Source organism: Triturus cristatus, chromosome 2_2 (genome assembly GCF_964204655.1).
Source record: "Triturus cristatus chromosome 2_2, aTriCri1.1, whole genome shotgun sequence".
NCBI lineage: Eukaryota > Metazoa > Chordata > Amphibia > Caudata > Salamandridae > Triturus > Triturus cristatus.
This window is the reverse complement of record NC_140582.1, coordinates 808,203,163-808,222,211: the sequence shown is the minus strand read 5'-3', so window position 1 is coordinate 808,222,211 and position 19,049 is coordinate 808,203,163. Positions and strand designations below refer to the sequence as shown.

Below are 19,049 nucleotides of genomic sequence, written 5' to 3'. Positions count from 1 at the left end.
ACATAAACTGCGTACTCGGTCTTGCAATTGTAAGTACCCCTAATTTTGATCATATCTGGGCTGAAGGGGGTAGCGTATTGCGTGGTATTGATTCCGAACTTGCAGGCCCTGCAGCTGGAACATTTAACAAACCCCGGCCGGGGTTGTAACCACATTAAGTCTGTACTTAATTCAGGAAAACTTTTCGTAATTTGTGACCTCATGGAAGGGCCCTTTCTGTAAGTAATGGTAGGTGCAGTTGATAATTTGGGGGCTAACACCCCATCAGTCAAAAGTATTGGCCAGCTGTTTGTCAAGATTGATCTGATCTTCCTTTCTTGACGATTGAAAGTAGTCACAAACCTAGGAGTGCCCTCCATATCATTAGCTACTGAATCTGGTGCTAGTGTAGATGGGGGATTAATATCAAGCAAAGCCTCTCTAGGTTTCATTTTTATTTTAGCCATGGCTTGTTTTAAGATGGTGTCTTTGTACCCCCTGGCTTTAAATCTGTTCAATGCCTGTGCGGTGCAGTATGACAAATCCTCCTCGGTACTGCAGATGCGTTTGAGTCTTAAAAGCTCTCCGTATGGAATGTTATTGATGACGTGTCTGGGGTGGGCACTGCTGGCGTGTAGAGTTGTGTTGCCAGCAGTGTTTTTTCTGTGCAGAGTGGTGGCTATTTGTCCTTTGTGTATATAAATTTTTACATCCAAAAAATCTACTTGTTGGTTGTTAATGTTAGATGTAAATTTTAAATTTTGCTCATTGATATTAATATTTCTGACAAACTCAATTGCACTGTGATGATCCCCTTTCCATATAATAAAAACGTCATCAATATAACGCAACCATGTAACAACATGATCATGATAAGCAGAACGATGTGTGTTCTTGAGGACCTGCTCCTCCCACCAGCCCACGTGCAAACACGCGTAGCTGGGAGAAAAGCAGGCCCCCATTGCAACACCTCTCTTTTGTAGGAACAGGTTTTTGCCAAATAAAAAATAATTATTGTCAAGACACCAGGTTACTAGTTCTATGAGCATTTTGTTATGTCCATAACATTGTATCGGTCTTTTACTCAAAAAGTACTCCAATGCTTTCAAACCCGTATGATGTTCAATACTGGTATAAAGGGATTCAATATCCAAAGTGATGAATATCAAATCCGGAGTCCAAACTAAATTTCTGATCTTTTTCAAAAAGTCCCCGGTGTCCTTGATGTAGGTTGGCAAACCCGTGACTATGTCCTGCAAAAAGTAATCTATGTATTGGGTGATGTGTTCTGCAATACCTTGCATGGCCGATATGATGGGCCTTCCAGGGACCGGTGATGTGTTTTTGTGCACCTTGGGGATTAAATATAATCTGGGTAATACAGGATTGTCAACTTGTAGGAACTTGAATTCTTCAGCCGATATCATTCCTTCTCTCTTCCATTTGAAAAGGATTTTTTTGATGTTATCTTTGGCTGCATTGTATTCCTTGTGTGTGGTTTTTGCGTAACAAAGGGGATCACTGAGCTGTTTCTGAGCCTCTGTAATATATGCCTCTTGTGGCCAGATGACAATATTTCCCCCTTTGTCCGAAGTCGTGACAATGATATGATGATCATTGTTCAGTCGTTTAATCAATGCTGCGTATTCTTTTTCATGTTCACTCTTGTATCGTCTCCTGTGTTTGATTTTGTAGTGCAGTTTTTTTAGGTCCTCCACAATCACCTCATGGAAGGTATCTATAGCGTCCCTGGGCATATTAGGCATAAAAGTGGACTTTGGCTTGAAAGGAGAAAGATGTGCTCCTGTTTGTACAATCGTGGCGATATTTAGTTCTTGTTGTGTTGATAAGGCATCCACGGGTTCAGCCATATCTCTTTGAAGTTGGTGCATGGTAAGCAATAGTCTGGCATCTGCTGCTGTTAATTCTGTGTTAGGCTGACTGCTGGTAACTTGCTCCCGTTCTTTGAGACCTTCTTTTATGCTGAAGAATTTTTGCAGTTTCAATTTGCGAATGTAACAAAAGACATCAACGCGTGTACTGGTGTAGTTGAAGTCACTGACAGGACAGAAAGACAAACCAAGACTGAGGAGCTGCTTTTCCGCCTCAGAAAGGGTAATGGACGAAAGATTTACTATGGTGTTGTCTTTTATTGATTTTTGCGCCAATATTGCCTTTTTGGTTTTCTGTACTGATTTGCGCTTTTTGCGGCGTTCTCTCCGTCTTTGGTTGATTTTTGTTCTTTTGTCTTTTGATTGCGTGGTCTCAAGGTTTGCAACCGGTCGTATACTAAAAAATCAATTTCTTCACCAAGGTCCGGTATTGTCAACCTATCTTCTGTAACTAGGCTACTGGTGCTGCCTTCATCTGAGGAAAACATGCTCGTTGTGGACTCGATATCACTTTCAGTGGTGACAGTTTGGATGTTGGCACTTGTTGATGCTTCCTTGTGAGCAGACATCATAGTTGTTGATTGATTTAATTTCGATCTCTTGATGTTGTCAAATTTGCGAGCAAAAGTGTAAATGCGTCCCTGCTCATAGTCCTCCTTGTCTCGAGCGAATTTATACACTTTGCGCGCTTTGATCTTATCCTCTTGTTTCACCAACCGTTCCTGTATTTCTTTTCTGGATTTGGTGATGGAATCATTAGGTTCAAATTTGCAGAGCAATTCATTTATTTCATCAATCTGCTTAGCCAGAGCCTGTCTGTCGATTTCCGCATATTTAACAAGAATTTTTACCAGATTTGTTGAAGCTGCCAAATTGCTTTGTCCCCATTCTTTCAGCATGTCCGGGTTGGGGTTTTCATAACTGGGTGCCAGTAGAATACGTAGCCCCCTAGGTACTCGCCCATCCTCGATATACTTGGACAATGATTTATGCTCCCACCATTTGGTGACCTCGGAACGCATGCATTTCTCCAGGCGTTTGAGTAGATTTTTGATTTGACTTTCGTCTGTAGTGGCAGTGCTGTCTTGTATTGATGGTGCTGATGCCCCTTTGTTGCTAACACTTGGAAGATTTGCAAATAAAACATCCGCCGCTGCTTCCCTATCACGGAGTGCCTCAGCTGACATGATTGGTGCAAAACTCGATTCAATGTTAATTGTGAAATTTAGACAGCGAAGATATGCCAATATGTAATTGAAATCCCGCTGATGCCGTATAGTCCTCCCCACTGACGCCGTACGCCTTCAGACTCACCGCAGACAGGAAACGTTGTCGTGTCAATGTCAGAAACACGCTGCTGTCTCCCTTCGCCGCGGGCGTTCTGCTCAGGCTGCGTTCAGGGGCCGCCGCTGAAACTCCGTTGAAGAAACTCAAAAAACTGCTGGTTAAACGTGGCGGCCAACTTCTGGGGAGTGGATTCGTCACGGACGTAACCACCGTCCGTATTACCGATTCAACAACCTCGATGACGCTGCACCTCCAACTTTGGCGAACAGAGACACCACGAATCCCAAGAATAAGGCAAGATGTTCTTTATTTAATCGAAATGCACAAAATCCGACGCGTTTCGGGCGGTTGCCCTTGCTCACAGATAGTCAGTGCCGAGAATGCCGTTTTTTTTTTAAAATTTGCTTTGTGTGTACCACGTGCGATAATCAACATATATATATATATATTCACTGAAAAAACCATAGGTTTCACACATGTTATAGTTAGCTGTACATTTCACTCGTAAAAAACCAATGAAATTCCCCCGTTATAGTTAGTGCAGGCAACTATAACTCACGCGACCGCAATCCTCTGCTGATGCTAATACTGTATTTAGACACTTATTTGCCCATGTCTTCTTCCATTAAATTTTAGCTATACATATATTACAAATATTTTTTTTTCATAAAGACACATATGTCATCAGCAGAAGATTGCGGTCGCGTGAGTTATAGTTGCCTGCACTAACTATAACGGGGGAATTTCATTGGTTTTTTACGAGTGAAATGTACAGCTAACTATAACATGTGTGAAACCTATGGTTTTTTCAGTGAATTTGCAAGGTTTTTTAAATGCTAATTCCTAACTATAACGTGTGTGAAACCTATGGTTTTTTCAGTGAATTTGTACGGTTTTTTAAATGCTAAGTTACTGTACGCCATTCGTGGCGTGCGCGCCCAGTTAACGCAGTTAGTGCCGTGCACGCACGTTATGCGGGATGGGCCATGTGCACCGTGCGCACATGGGGGACATATTATGCGCATCTTTGTGAAATGTATTCTTTGTTTATTTCTTACCTGTATTAAGCCATGCACAAATGGTGCCCTTCGGGCACCATTTGCACACGGGGTGGGGAGGGTGTCGATAATTTTTTATTTTTTTATTTTTTTACCGTAAGCGTAATCGGCGATTTTCCGAAAAAAAAAATATTTTTTTATTTGGGCTTGGGGGTTGTTTGGGGACCCCTATATCAATGCTGGGTGGTTAGGATCTCAAGAAACTGCCTCTTTAGACATTTTTTGGCATCGTTTTTGCTGCCCAACTCAGAGAGCGAGAGAGAAAATGGCGGCTGCCGCTTCCTGGTTTCGACCGATTCGAATGTTTACTAAGATCTAACAGCCAATCAAAATCGCGCTCGCGCACGCCACCGTACGCGTACGGTAAGCGCACCGTAAGCGCACCGTACGCTGCCTCAGATATATATATTGATTTAAAGGCTATTTTCTCAGAATCTACTGAACAGATTTACACCAAACCTACAAAAGGCACTTCCTTGACCTGAGGACTACCTCTCTGCCAAATTTCAAGTAATTCTGTTCAGCCGTTCGGGCTGTAGCTGTGTCTAAAGGTCCTATGGAAAAATGCATGGGAAAAACGCGTTTTGGGACCCCCCTTTTATCTCAGCCCCCGCTTGACGAATCCCCCCGAGACTTTCAGGGTAGGAGCGGAGCGTAGCGCCCCACCTATTTTGAACAATTCGCGAGGATTCGTCGACCGGCGCCAAAGTTATTCAAAATAGAATGTTGCGGATTTCCTATGGAAACGTGTTCCTAACTATAACTACCTACTGGCGACCGCCAGTAGGTAATATATATATATTACGTGCTCACTGTGCGCGCACGGTGCGCGAAGCGCACCGTGCGCGCACGGAACGAACTGCGTTAAGTGGGCGCGCACGCCACAAATGGCGTAAAGTAACTTAGCATTTAAAAAAACGTACAAATTCACTGAAAAAACCATAGGTTTCACACACGTTATAGTTAGGAATTAGCATTTAAAAAACCTTGCAAATTCACTGAAAAAACCATAGGTTTCACACATGTTATAGTTAGCTGGACATTTTACTGATAAAAAACCAATGAAATTCCCCCGTTATAGTTACTGTAGGCAACTATAACTCACGCGACCGTAATCCTCTGCTGATGACATATGTGTCTTTATGAAAAAAAAATATTTGTAATATATGTATAGCTAAAATTTAATGGAAGAAGACATGGGCAAATAAGTGTCTAAATACAGTATTAGCATCAGCAGAGGATTACGGTCGCGTGAGTTATAGTTGCCTACAGTAACTTTAACGGGGGAATTTCATTGGTTTTTTATCAGTAAAATGTCCAGCTAACTATAACATGTGTGAAACCTATGGTTTTTTCAGTGAATATATATATATATATATTCCAATCGTAATTTGCCATGCAAATGAAGACACCCACACAACGCTCGATTTTTCCTTATTTATTCGGGAGGCAGCAGCGAAATCAGGGAGAATCCCACAGCATGGTAAAGCGCCTTCTGCCTACGCGTTTCGAGAATTATTCCTTCATCATGGCACGGCGTTTGGTAGGGAGGATGAAAGCATGCATAGTTCTCACAGGTGATATAGTTTGTTTAGTCCCGCCTTAGTGGGCGTGTTCTTGCAAAGCACCCTGGTTCGTGTAGTCCAGGGCAATTTCGAGAGTCCATGATTGGTGCTGTTTTCCCTTAGTCCCTCTGTAGTTCTTACCCAGTGGGTCGCTGGCGATCCCCTGCTGTTTCCGTTGCTTAAGTGGTGCCCCATCGAACAGGCACGTTGTTCCGCATAAGGTGCCCCAGCCTGAGACACACGGACCTGCAAGGAGCAGTGGGGTTGTCTTCGTGACCCTGGCTGGCCACCACATATTCCAATCGTAATTTGCCATGCAAATGAAGACACCCACACAACGTTCGATTTTTCCTTATTTATTCGGGAGGCAGCAGCGGAATCAGGGAGAATCCCACAGCATGGTAAAGCGCCTTCTGCCTACGCGTTTCGAGAATTATGCCTTCATCATGGCACGGCGTTTGGTAGGGAGGATGAAAGCATGCATAGTTCTCACAGGTGATATAGTTTGTTTAGTCCCGCCTTAGTGGCCGTGTTCTTGCAAAGCACCCTGGTTCGTGTAGTCCAGGGCAATTTCGAGAGTCCATGATTGGTGCTGTTTTCCCTTAGTCCCTCTGTAGCTCTTACCCAGTGGGTCGCTGGCGATCCCCTGCTGTTTCCGTTGCTTAAGTGGTGCCCCATCGAACAGGCACGTTGTTCCGCATAAGGTGCCCCAGCCTGAGACACACGGACCTGCAAGGAGCAGTGGGGTTGTCTTCGTGACCCTGGCTGGCCACCACATATTCCAATCGTAATTTGCCATGCAAATGAAGACACCCACACAACGCTCGATTTTTCCTTATTTATTTGGGAGGCAGCAGCGGAATCAGGGAGAATCCCACAGCATGGTAAAGAGCCTTCTGCCTACGCGTTTCGAGAATTATCCCATCATCATGGCACGGCGTTTGGTAGGGAGGATGAAAGCATGCATAGTTCTCACAGGTGATATAGTTTGTTTAGTCCCGCCTTAGTGGGCGTGTTCTTGCAAAGCACCCTGGTTCGTGTAGTCCAGGGCAATTTCGAGAGTCCATGATTGGTGCTGTTTTCCCTTAGTCCCGCTGTAGTTCTTACCCAGTGGGTCGCTGGCGATCCCCTGCTGTTTCCGTTGCTTAAGTGGTGCCCCATCGAACAGGCACGTTGTTCCGCATAAGGTGCCCCAGCCTGAGACACACGGACCTGCAAGGAGCAGTGGGGTTGTCTACGTGACCCTGGCTGGCCACCACATATTCCAATCGTAATTTGCCATGCAAATGAAGACATGCTGTGGGATTCTCCCTGAGTCCGCTGCTGCCTCCCGAATAAACAAGGAAAAATCGAGCGTTGTGTGGGTGTCTTCATTTGCATGGCAATTACGATTGGAATATATATATATATATATATATATATATATATATATATATATATAGTATATATAGAGTAAGGATGGCTCACCAAACTAAAGAAAAAACCCTCTGGAGAGTGCTGCGTGATGCTTTTGGTGGAAAACATATGTTCAAGGACTGGCCCAGCCTTGCCGCAAGCACCAGCCAATCTGTGCGCCCTCTGTTATTTGGGCTATCTTGTTGGTGCATATTTATATATATATATATATATATATATATTTAGATATCTATATATATCTATATCTATATATATTACCAACTGGCAGTCGCCCGTAGGTTGTTATAGTTAGGACCTCGTTTCTTTTCAAATAGCGTTTTTTCTTTTGCCAATACCTTTGGCGCCGTTTGACGAACCTTTGCGAAATTTTAAAACCTAATGAGGCGCTCCTATCAGCTCCTGTCTGAAAGTTTTGGGGTGATTTGTGAAGCGGGGGCCAAGAAAAAAGGGGGTCCCAAAACGTGTTTTCCCCATCTTAATTCCCATAAGAACTGCTGAATGGAATTACACCAACTTTGGCAAAAAGGTAGCCCTTGGTTCAGAAAGAGACCTTTTTTTTAAATGGTGTAAATCCATTCAGTAGTTCCTGAGAAATTTTAAAAAGAAAAATATCGATATCTGAGCTATGAGATATGTGGGCGAGATTTTGATAGTTAGAATGATAACTATAAATTTATAATGTATAATTGATTCTCCCATTCAGGGTTGTATAAACTGTTATTAACGATTGATTGATTTACGTTATAATGTGGAAGTAACGCTATATTGAATGCGTTGCGTTCTTTTTTCAGACATTCAAAGATGGCGGAATGATTTGTTGCCGTCTTATGAATAGTCCTGTTTCTGTTTTTACACCGGATATCATGAATGAATGCACATTTATAAATAAAATATGGCCGCAGCGTTTACGTGCAGAAATTGACAAAGGCTAAGTGCCGAAACGCGTCTGTTTGCCCGGAGTTCAGGAAATAAATCTTTTGAACTCTCCCCCGTGAGTGCTGTCTTCTGTTACGGGTACGAATACCCGATGGAACTGTGAGCTGAATATTGAAGCGGGAACACCCCCGCTTGGCGTGCACCCGTTCGAGAGTGCAACTGGCTGGTGTTGCAGAGCGAAAATATATATATATATATTTAGATATCTATATATATCTATATCTATATATATTACCAACTGGCAGTCGCCAGTAGGTAGTTATAGTTAGGACCTCGTTTCTATTCAAATAGCGTTTTTTCTTTTGCCAATACGTGTTTTCCCCATGTTAATTCCCATAAGAACTGCTGAATGGAATTACACCAACTTTGGCAAAAAGGTAGCCCTTGGTTCAGAAAGAGACCTTTTTTTTAAATGGTGTAAATCCATTCAGTAGTTCCTGAGAAATTTTTAAAAGAAAAATATCGATATCTGAGCACCGAGGAGTGTTCGGGAACCATGCACGCGACCGCAATCCTCTGCTGATGACGTCAGATATTACATCACTGATGACATATGTGTCTTTCTTAAAAAAAAATATTTGTAATATATGTATAACTAAAAATTAATGGAAGAAGACATGGGTAAATAAGTGTCTAAATACAGTGATGTAATATCTGACGTCATCAGCAGAGGATTGCGGTCGCGTGAGTTATAGTTGCCTGCACTAACTATAACGGGGAAATTTCAATGGTTTTTCACGAGTGAAATGTCCAGCTAACTATAACATGTGTGAAACCTATGGTTTTTTAAGTGAATTTGCAAGGTTTTTTAAATGCTAATTCCTAACTATAACGTGTGTGAAACCTATGGTTTTTTCAGTGAATATATATATATATAACATTTGTGTATTTACAAGAAGATCTAAAGCAGAGGCTGCTGGTCCCACTGTGACAACAACAGCATTGTCAAAAGCAAATGGAGGAAAACAACAAGAGAATTAATAATAAAACATTAAATACACGTGTTGAACTGACCAAGCAACTATGTACAGTAGAAAGGAACTGTTATTTTTGTCAAACATGTGGCAGAAGATCCGGGGCTGGATGTCGGTGGGAACCCTCAGTGTTCCGGCAGTGATTCTCTAGCTAGCTCCGGTTGCGGTTTCTAAAGTTGTACATAAAAGGTGCTATTATTTCCCACTTCAGAAATGCTCAATTAGTTGACCTCAGAATGATCGAGACTGAATTGATTGAGCTGGGATTCAACCTTGTAACCTCCATGCTGAGCCGCACAACAGCGAGGCTTAACTCGCTGAGCCATGCTGCTGGCAGACCGATTGGAAAGGACGAAAAAATAGAGCAGGAGTACTATTATGATAGTAAAACAATGTAGTGGAAATAATAGCACCTGTTATACACAGCTTTAGAAACCGCAAACGGAGCTGCGGCTTGGAGTTCTATGAGAAAAAAAGTTAATATTATAGGACTGATGGGCGGATGTGTGATGAAGAGGCAGAATGAAGTAGCAGAGGGGACAAGTAAATAATACAGGGAGATGAGGATTGAAATAAGGGGCAGAAGGACCTGTGATCATATTTAAAAAGCCGATAGTGTGCTTGGTAAAGTGCCTGTGCCATCACCTTTGGGCTCTCTAATGCTGCACTGCTCACTCTGCTCAATGGATGACCAAAGCCATTCTGAAAATGTAATCATCACTGAGATCACATTTTGAACATAACTATGTATATAGTGTATGATATGACAAAATGTTAAATGCAATTGTTGCTGATTTAGAATTGAATTTAGAGCTCTCATTTTATAGAAGGATTTCTATGATCCAAGATTGTGTCAGTCTGGGACCAAGTCCTCCAATGGTGTTGACTCCCATCCGCCTTACCCCTTAAACCACATAGATGCACTGGATAAGATAATCGATGTATTCAGAGGGGCAAAAAGAATCCTCCTCTGACCCAAGGTTGTTTAAATACTGGTATGTAAGAGAGCCATACAATAGAGTTTGTTCCTTGTAATAACAAATATAAAATAGAGTTAGCCAAAGCCATAACACAAAACCCTATGATCCGATGGGGGCTTCCTGGGGACATATACGAGCACTGGAATATGCAACTTTTTATGAAAGGCCAGTTGAGTAGCAAATTTCTTGAGTCCAATTCATTATCATACAAAGTATCAGCAGCAGTGTTTGAAAATACCCGTGCTAGTGGCCATAGGCGCCCCATAAGCTAACACCAGCGCTCACCATGTGGACCTGAGACCCTGTACAGTAGGCGGTATCAAGACTATTGCTGCATATCCCACTGTTGCGTCAGTGGTATATGTTGGTCGAGACCTTCCGATTATCGATGCAGTTCTTAACTGACAAGCTTGGTCGGATATTGCGGATTTTAGCTGCAAAACTGTTGGTGGTTATTTATCCTTGAATGACAAGAATAGGAGACATTTCATATTTCAAATTTATGTTTTGCAGGGATCATGATGTTATTCATTGGATTGGGAACATGTTTTCGTCCAAGGAAGTACCTGGAAAGCGCTCTGCAGACTAAAGGAATTCATAAGTCAGCTTTCTCCAGCTGTGATCATTCTACTAAACTGTGTAAGTGGCACTGTAGGCTGTGTTTACTGCAGTCCGTCATCTACTAGGTACATAGGATTCCTGGGCATTGCATGACAAAAAAGGTTGCATATTCACTGCACGTCAGTCTGGTACAGATTTGACTGTGTATCCCTTTAAAGCACACTGCATTGGAATTGAGTGCCAGTGGCTGATTCTGCATCTTGTAGAAAGATGGTCAGAGCAGCGCCCATATACTGTTGATTGCAGATCTCCAGGCAAAATAATGTGCTGTCAACCAATAATAGTCTTAGATTTTAGGCCTTATCCAATCACAGTAATTCCATTTCTACAAAGCAGCTTCCCTTATTGCAGATAAATATCTATATGACATCAATAAACAGTGCAAGATCCTCCTGGCTCCTGGGCTGTGGTAGAAAGGAACCCACAAACCATCGTACACGTTCCTGAACTATTTTGTTCCCCTCCACAAAGCACAGCCCTGCACGGCTAACTGACTCAGCTTGTGCTGTGTCTCACTAAAAAGATACATGCACGGACATGCAATATTACATCTTTTCCGATCTTATTTTCCTGCCTGTAAACTTGAAAATAAGATCGGCTCACCAGACAGTCTCCAGAGGAGTCTTCATCTAAACTGAAAAGCCCTCAGTTTCCAAGATGGTGGTAAATTATTCTAAGACAGTTTCACTGATCTCTCAGCCATTATCAGCCAAAAATCAATGTTCCTATTTACTCCTGTACTCTTGTCTGTTATGCTTATTGTCACATCTTTGACCCTTCATACCCCTGCATGCATGCATAGACATACAAGATCTCATTCTGACATGGATGTCACTCGCTGCGGCTGCTTCCGTTCACTACAGAAGGCCTGGCACTGTAACTGACCTTCTGAAAGGTACGCTCACCATTGTTGACCTAAGGAGAGGTATAGGGAATTAGAAGGTTTACATTCCAAGCAAATCTTCAGAAACTCAAATTCGGCCTCTTGTTCGTTTTTAATAAACTGTTGAGTACCTAGTCCCTGTTTACAATTCTAAAACTCACCAGTGGTTTATTTTTTACTATATTACACTTGCTTCTCTTATGTTGTACGTTGGAGTTAAACAGAAACTTACAAATATATATAATTGACATTGTTTGTGACTTATCAGAAGAAACCTGTGTGATGTACCCTGTAGTTTTAGACCTCTGACAGGTCGAATGTAGTCTCCATATTTGGTCAACATTGTGAATCATGCTGACAGTAGAGTTGGTGATACTAATGCCTTTTTCCAAACTCTGCAGAGCCACAGGCTAGCTACATGTTCTGCACATGCTTCACGTTTGTACTCATTCAGTTAATGTGCCATGTTCTGTCTCAAAGAACAGTGGGAAAGTCCCCCTTGTCTCTACCTCATCTTCTGCCTCTTAGGTGCCTCTTCAGCTCCAGGCCTGTACCTTGGACCAACTCTTACTCTTCTATTGGGGTTTTCCTGGAGTGCTATCTGTAACATGACTGCCTCCTGCTCATCCTGGCTTTGCTTTCTTTGTTATGGACTAAACTGCTCTTCTCACCCCTTGCAGACTACTTTAGACTCAACCACGTCTGGTATTCGCACCTCATATCAGGATCTCTCTCATATGATATGTTAGGGTCACTATACTTTTCTACAAGGATCACAACTGTGATAAGCAGTGTGCCGGAAATTGGAAGCACAACCACTTCTTCTCCTTAAAATTTAGAAGCACTTTAGGGACAAACAGGACCCAAGGTGAGGAATTATATGGTCCAGTAAGAACGTGAGAAAATAGAAACCACTCACCACAGAGTAAATTCCTCCAAATTCTTAGTGGAGGGGATGCCACTAGGTAAAGGTTTTCACTGCAAGATATTTCAAACTTGTATACAAAGGATCCAAAGAAGAACCCCGAAGAGCTGCCAATGCCAAAGGCAGGTCTCACTCTTGGACTCCAACTCCTTCCACTGGACAAAGTAGCCTGAAAGCAGAGCTCTTCACTACCTTACACCACTTTGTGATTCTCTAAAGGCTACAAAGGCTGATCATTGCACCCTAATAGTATGAATCAAAAACAATCCTGAATCCCTTCTGTGGAAATTGACAAACCAGCATGTTCTCCCAAAAATACACCACTATTGTCACCTATATCCTGTCACTTCTTATATGGGTCAATAGGATGAAAAGTGGAGCTTAGGTGACAAACAAGCACAATGCTAAATAAATTGGCTGTATTGTTGAGCCAGAGGACCGGGAGGAGACTGGAATCAGGAGGGATCAAGGTGATCTTGAATCTGTAATTCATTCACGCTGTATACAGAAACCACTGGCCTGATGCTGATTCCAACTAAATCCCCAGAAAGTGCTACATTCTGGTTTGTGTTCCAGTTATGGGTAAACTCTATTCTGCCACTGGAAATCCACCAAATACCTCTATATTTGTTACTTCACCAAAAACAAAATAGCAGTAAGTGAATATGGACCCCCTATTTGCATGCATATATAGCTGTGGGCTGCATTTCCATGGTGCAGCTTCCAGACAATGCCACAGAGATTGCAGAAAGAGTGCAGATGAGTTCTCGGAGTAGTTATCCAAAACCAGCATGCATAGCCATGAGCAATTGAGGACTGATATTGTGTGATTTACCATGATCTGTTGAACCCTGGAGGTTTTTACACCTTCCTCCAGCTTTTGCAATTATGATCACCTGGCACCTTGGTCCCGCAACTACTTGACATCTCACTGAAACATCAAGCACCCAGTGTGCTCAGTTACCCCCTCCAGACTGAGTGCAACAGGATACAAGGATGCTCCATATGTATTTCTGCCTGCACTCGCCTTAAGGATAAGGTAGAAGGGCCTCAGAGTGAAATCTCAATGGCCCACGAGAAGCTGTCAGACAATCTCTTCGAACTGTCCTGTTCCAGCCAACCTTTTATTTGAAGACACTTAAAAACAGTACAGACTATAAGTAAATCTACTAAAGCAATATTATATTAAAATGTTTGGAATAGGAAGGCGCATTGTAATTCTGCAATATCAGAGGTAGTAAGGTAATAATTAAACAGTTCCATAGTAACACTCCTACACTTACTTTCACATTTTTGTATTAAAAAATGCATTATTAATTAGAATATTTCTTAGTTGGTATTTCATTGTTAAGTATTTCTTCTTCTTGACACCAATCAATTTAGCCTCAATTGTTTGTTAATCTATTCAGTTTCAAAGTATTTCGCTTCCTCATCAGAGATGGGGAAGAACACACATTTCTTTGCCCACTTTGATAATAGCAATGTACTACAAAATTGATAGAGACATAAATAGATACAACTACAAATCATAAACAAAATATGTGCAAATTCAAGGTGCCAAGCACTGTCAGGAAGGTTGTCAAATTCTTTGTGGGCTTCTTACTCATAACTGGCTGGTTGTGATTATGAAATTTCCAGTTTCTGGAGCCCCTACTGTGCTGTAGCAACTAATAAGTCTTGCTGATACTCACCAGCAACAAAGGGGCACCTTAGTTTAGATATATGTGATCACTAGACCTTGACACTGCAATAGCTTGTAAATCTAAGGGCTGCAGTGGGCCCGTGTTCAGACAGCCAGTCGTGGCCAATGGCCTGCACACCAGAGGCCTATAGTGGTCCTTTCAGAGGCAGAAAGAGTGATACAAGTTGAAAGCAGTGAGTGGGAATTTCACAACATTCCTCAGTCTCCTCTCCTGTTTCTCAGTCTGTCTCCTGTCATCAGTGGTTCACTGGCCAAAGTATTCACCAAACAACTCTAGGGCTGGGGAACATGAGCCAAGTTGAGAAACAAATGTAGGCTTACCAACCAGTAGAGCACTTCAATGTCTCCAGCATATTCTCGGCCTCTCAGACTGCAATTATATACCTTGCTCCAAAGGTTTGGTTCAGGGCCACCTTGTCTACAAGCCCTAGTAATTCTTTTAGTATAGTCTTATGGCATCTGAATCTATGCAGTTCTTAATTCTTGCTAATGATGTATTCTTTTGAGCCAGCTCAAGTGAGTTCGACTAGGATTGACTTATGCATGCTGTAACCCCTCCCTCTCCTTCTCTTTATAGTTGCGGTGATCATGTAATGCTTATTAGGGTTCAAATCGGACCATAAAATAAACTTATTGTATTTCTATTTAGGGGTGCAAGGTTAAACTATTTTTAATCCCTGTCATGAACTCACGCCAGCAGAAGATTAAGCTTTAAGTGAAAATCAAGTTGCAGTACAACAGCTTGAAATGTATTTTTAAGGAAAGGTAAATTTGTACAAGGACCAAATTACTCAACTGATTCCTATGTTACTGCATTGAAGGTTTTGACTGCTATTGGGAATTTGAAGGGTTCACATCACATCTACTTTTGTGATCATGTTGTGTCCAAGTGTCATTTTAAAAAAGTTAAGCAAAGGCTTCTTGCATGTAAAAACCCTTCTTGGATAAAGCTGTTTATATAGTCAAAGTGCTGAGTGTTCACAAGAAGACACTCAGCAATTAAAAACTTCTAATACTACCATGTACCTAGCTAAAGTAGGTGCTATCAATAAATCCCAAATGCTTAACCTGTGGAAGTAAAGGGAGAGGTTCAGCATGCTGCTCAGCATTATAGGTGTAGATCCCTTTCTCATATGTCCAATTTTGAAAACGTTCCTGCTATGGCTCAGGAGAGTTGGAGGTGCAATTAAGTAGAGCATTTGGTAAAACTTGTAGATGAGGTAAGTGTGCTACTGTCAGGGGCGTTCAAGATCATGAGGTCTCTGATGAGATAAACCCTGCCGGAAGTAAATTGAAGGAATTGGTGCTCTCAATAGAGATTGTGAGAGTAAGGTGTGTTCAGAATGATAAGGGTTAAAGGGATCTCCATGTGTTCATAAGCACCAAAGGTGTAGGCATACAACTACTACTGGATTGAAGTTCAAGGATCACCATTATTTCTGGCAAAAAATATAAAAAACATTAATCCCAAAAAATCTTATTACCTTCACTGCATTTGAAGGTGGAGACATTGATCTGCTTGGTTATTTTTGTGCGGAAATTGGTTTTCAGGACAAAAACATAAAAGGTAACATGTATGTGGCTCACAGGGCAATCAATGTACTGGGATGGTGGCACCAAGATGATTTTAGGATGGTCATAAACCCCGGGGACAAATGCCCTGTGTTGTTGGTAAATACAGAAAGTTATAATAATTAGATGGATACATGAAGTCAGGCTTCCAGTGAGAAAGTGAGAAAAATCAAGAATTGTGTCCACATCATCATAGTAAACGTAGGGAGTGTTCCAGGTAAACGTTTACTACAGAATATACTACATAGTGTACGAGGGTAATGCAAGAAGATGGTGTAACTGAACCAGTTGATGTCACTCTCTGGCTTTTCCCAGTGGCTTTGACTAAAAAGAAAACAGGGAACTCACTTCTATGCATCAATTTACTTTTTCTTATTAATGTTATCTCTTTTGAGAATTTTCCTCTGCCCCACATAGAATATTTAATTCCAGCTGTAGATCAGTCCACATGATCAGTAATTCGATCTTCGGGTCACATATCATCAGGTGGAACCTGACGTAGGTTCCCAGCATCTTACTGCATTTGTGACACCTGATGGTACTTTTCAGTTTTGTCAAATGCAATTTGGACTGGCCTCATCGTCCTCTGTATTCCACAAGGCAATCACCAGAATGTTAAAATGTGAAATTAATGTGGTTGTTTTTCAGGATGACATCTTGGTGTTTGCTGAGGCAAAGGCTGAGCATGATTCAGCCCATGATCAAGTACTGGGTGTATTGCAAAAAACACAAGCCATATTCTCTCTAGTGAGAGAGTCAAACCTAAACCTGGGACAGTGGATGGAATTGTAAAAGCTCCTCATCCCTGACCAGCTTTGCTCATTCTTGGTTCCATGTGAGTTTTACTTGAAGTTTATTACAATATTTGTTTGCTGGAACATTACAGAATGTTTCAGAAATTTTTTGAAGTCAAACAGTGAATTTATATAGTGTTCATCATGTCAGGAAAAATTTGAGTTAATCTAGTAGAGCATTATATCCTCCCCTGCTCTACAACTGTAACTTGAAGGTTATGAAAGTGGATGCAGTTGCTTATAGCATGAGGGCTGTCTAGTCTCAAATGGATGGGGCCAGAAAGGCTACGATTGAGTTAACATCAACAGGAATGTGGAAACTGGTAGGTACCTGGGCACCAAGCCTGTCACTTGCCCTTGACCTCCAGTTCCTGTTTGTTTCAGCCTGATCCAGTTGCCGCCATTTGGCCAAGTGACACCGCCGTTGCCCAGGTTTTTCTGCACAGTTTTTCCTGCCTGGGTTTTCCCTCTCACCTTTCTTCCCTCCAACAGAAGCCCCGCCCACCCCAGGACATACTTAATGCAGACTGCAGCGCCACCACACAAATAGGCACCCGGGCACCTAGCCTTCCACTTGCCTGTGGGATCCTGTTCCTGCTTGTTCCAGCCTGATCCAGTAGCTGCCGTTTGACCAAGTGACACCACTGCAGCCTGGGTTTTCCTGCTCAGGTTTCCCACTCACTGTTCTTCTCACCAACAGATGCCCCGCCCACCCCAGAACCTACTTAATGCAGGCGGCAGCGCGACAGCGCTAATAGGCACCTGGGCAGCTAGCCTGCTACTTGCCTGTGGCCTCCAGTTCCTGATTGTTCCAGCCTGATCCAGTTTCTGCCATTTGATTAAGTGACACCACTGCTGCCTGGGTTTTCCCGCCCAGGTTTTCCTGCTCACTGTTCTTCCCGCCAACAGAGGTCCTGCCCAACCCAAGACCTACTTAATGCAGGTTGCAGTGCATCCATGCCAGGTACTTTCTAAAGGCAAGCCCGTCTGCGCCCATCCGCACCTCGATCGTGCCCCACACCACAACGGCTGGCTCTCCTGACCTCCACAGATACACCATTGCCGAGCTCTACACCCTCGACCTCAGACGCCACAACAAACACTGCTACCATGCCTACCCATGCTCCATCGTAGGACCTTTCAACTGCACCCTCTGCAACTCTACCTGCCAAAGAACACACAACAGCCCACCATCCAGCCCCATCCTGAAAACAACGCAGACACTGATTGAACAAAAACACCAACTCGCAATCGCCCTTCTCAACATACGCTCCTTATGCAAACTCACCACCGAGATTTGGGACCTCATCTCCACCCTCACTCTTGATGTCCTCTTCCTCACGGAGACCTGGCTCAACCTCACTTCCGCGCCTGACATTGCCACCAAGATACCCGAAGGTTACAAGATCACCCACTGCGACTGCATCAAGTCTGGCAGAAAGATAGCCATTATACACAAGGAATCCATCCAGTGCATCACCACAAATGACGGCATCAGCCCAACCATGGAACATCTCAATTTCCGACTCCAAACAGACCGCAAAACCTCCATCAGTGGCACCCTCGCCCACCATCCTCCAGGACCATGTCTACCCTTCTGCAACCTCATCGCCGACTTAATTACCCACCTCGCCATAGACTCCAACAATCACATTTTCCTCCGTGACTTCAACTTCCATTTCAATGACCACAATGACATCAACACAACCAACCTCCTCAACAGTATGAACAACATTGGACTCACCCAACTCGTCCACAACCCGACACATACCACAGGCCACACACTAGTCCCAATCTTCACCTCCAGAGACCCCCGCACACCATGGAACTTACCTGGATGGATCACTTCATTGTCCACTTCAATATCACCAGCTCACTGACCGCCCAGCACCCCCCCACCGCAGCTAACTCTTTAACATCATTATAGAATTCTCCAACACTTTTGCTACAACAAACATTACTCCCCACACAGGAACTCTGCGACAACCTTGTAGACTTCTTCCATGACCTTATCGCCAACATCTACATAAACGTCAAACCCCAGCCCAAGGCCACCGACTTCATCAAGCAACACAATCACCCCGTTACCACTACAGACATCAGACTAACCAAATAGAACCAGCTCGCCCCACAGCACACTGCCTTCTTCATGAACTCAATCCACTCAGGGGCTCCAACCGACCTATGTCTTCACTACATCTTCAACCTAGGCAAACCCAGCATCAGCCACATACTCACCACCTTGTTCACTGGACTGGAAAGAAGCAGAAGTCAACGCCCTACTATAGAAACCATTGGCAGACCCCAGGAAATTCAAAAACTACTGACCGATCTCCCTGCTCCCGTTCCTAGCTAAAGTATTAATAAAAGCCATCAACTAACAACGCTCCTCACATCTGGAAGAGAACCACCTACTCGACTCCTCCCAATCCGGATTCCACAGCAACCACAGTACAGAGACAGGC

The 19,049-nt window shown here is 43.0% G+C and overlaps 1 protein-coding gene across 1 annotated transcript in view; it reads left to right on the top strand.

Moving 5' to 3' along the window:
- The window catches only part of CWH43 (cell wall biogenesis 43 C-terminal homolog), a 546,701-nt gene that overhangs the window by 297,929 nt on the left and 229,723 nt on the right, over positions 1-19,049 (top strand). The window contains exon 8 of the mRNA XM_085642112.1: positions 10,601-10,726. Coding sequence (XP_085498238.1) covers positions 10,601-10,726 — 126 coding nt within the window. The remainder of the gene's footprint in view (positions 1-10,600; positions 10,727-19,049) is intronic.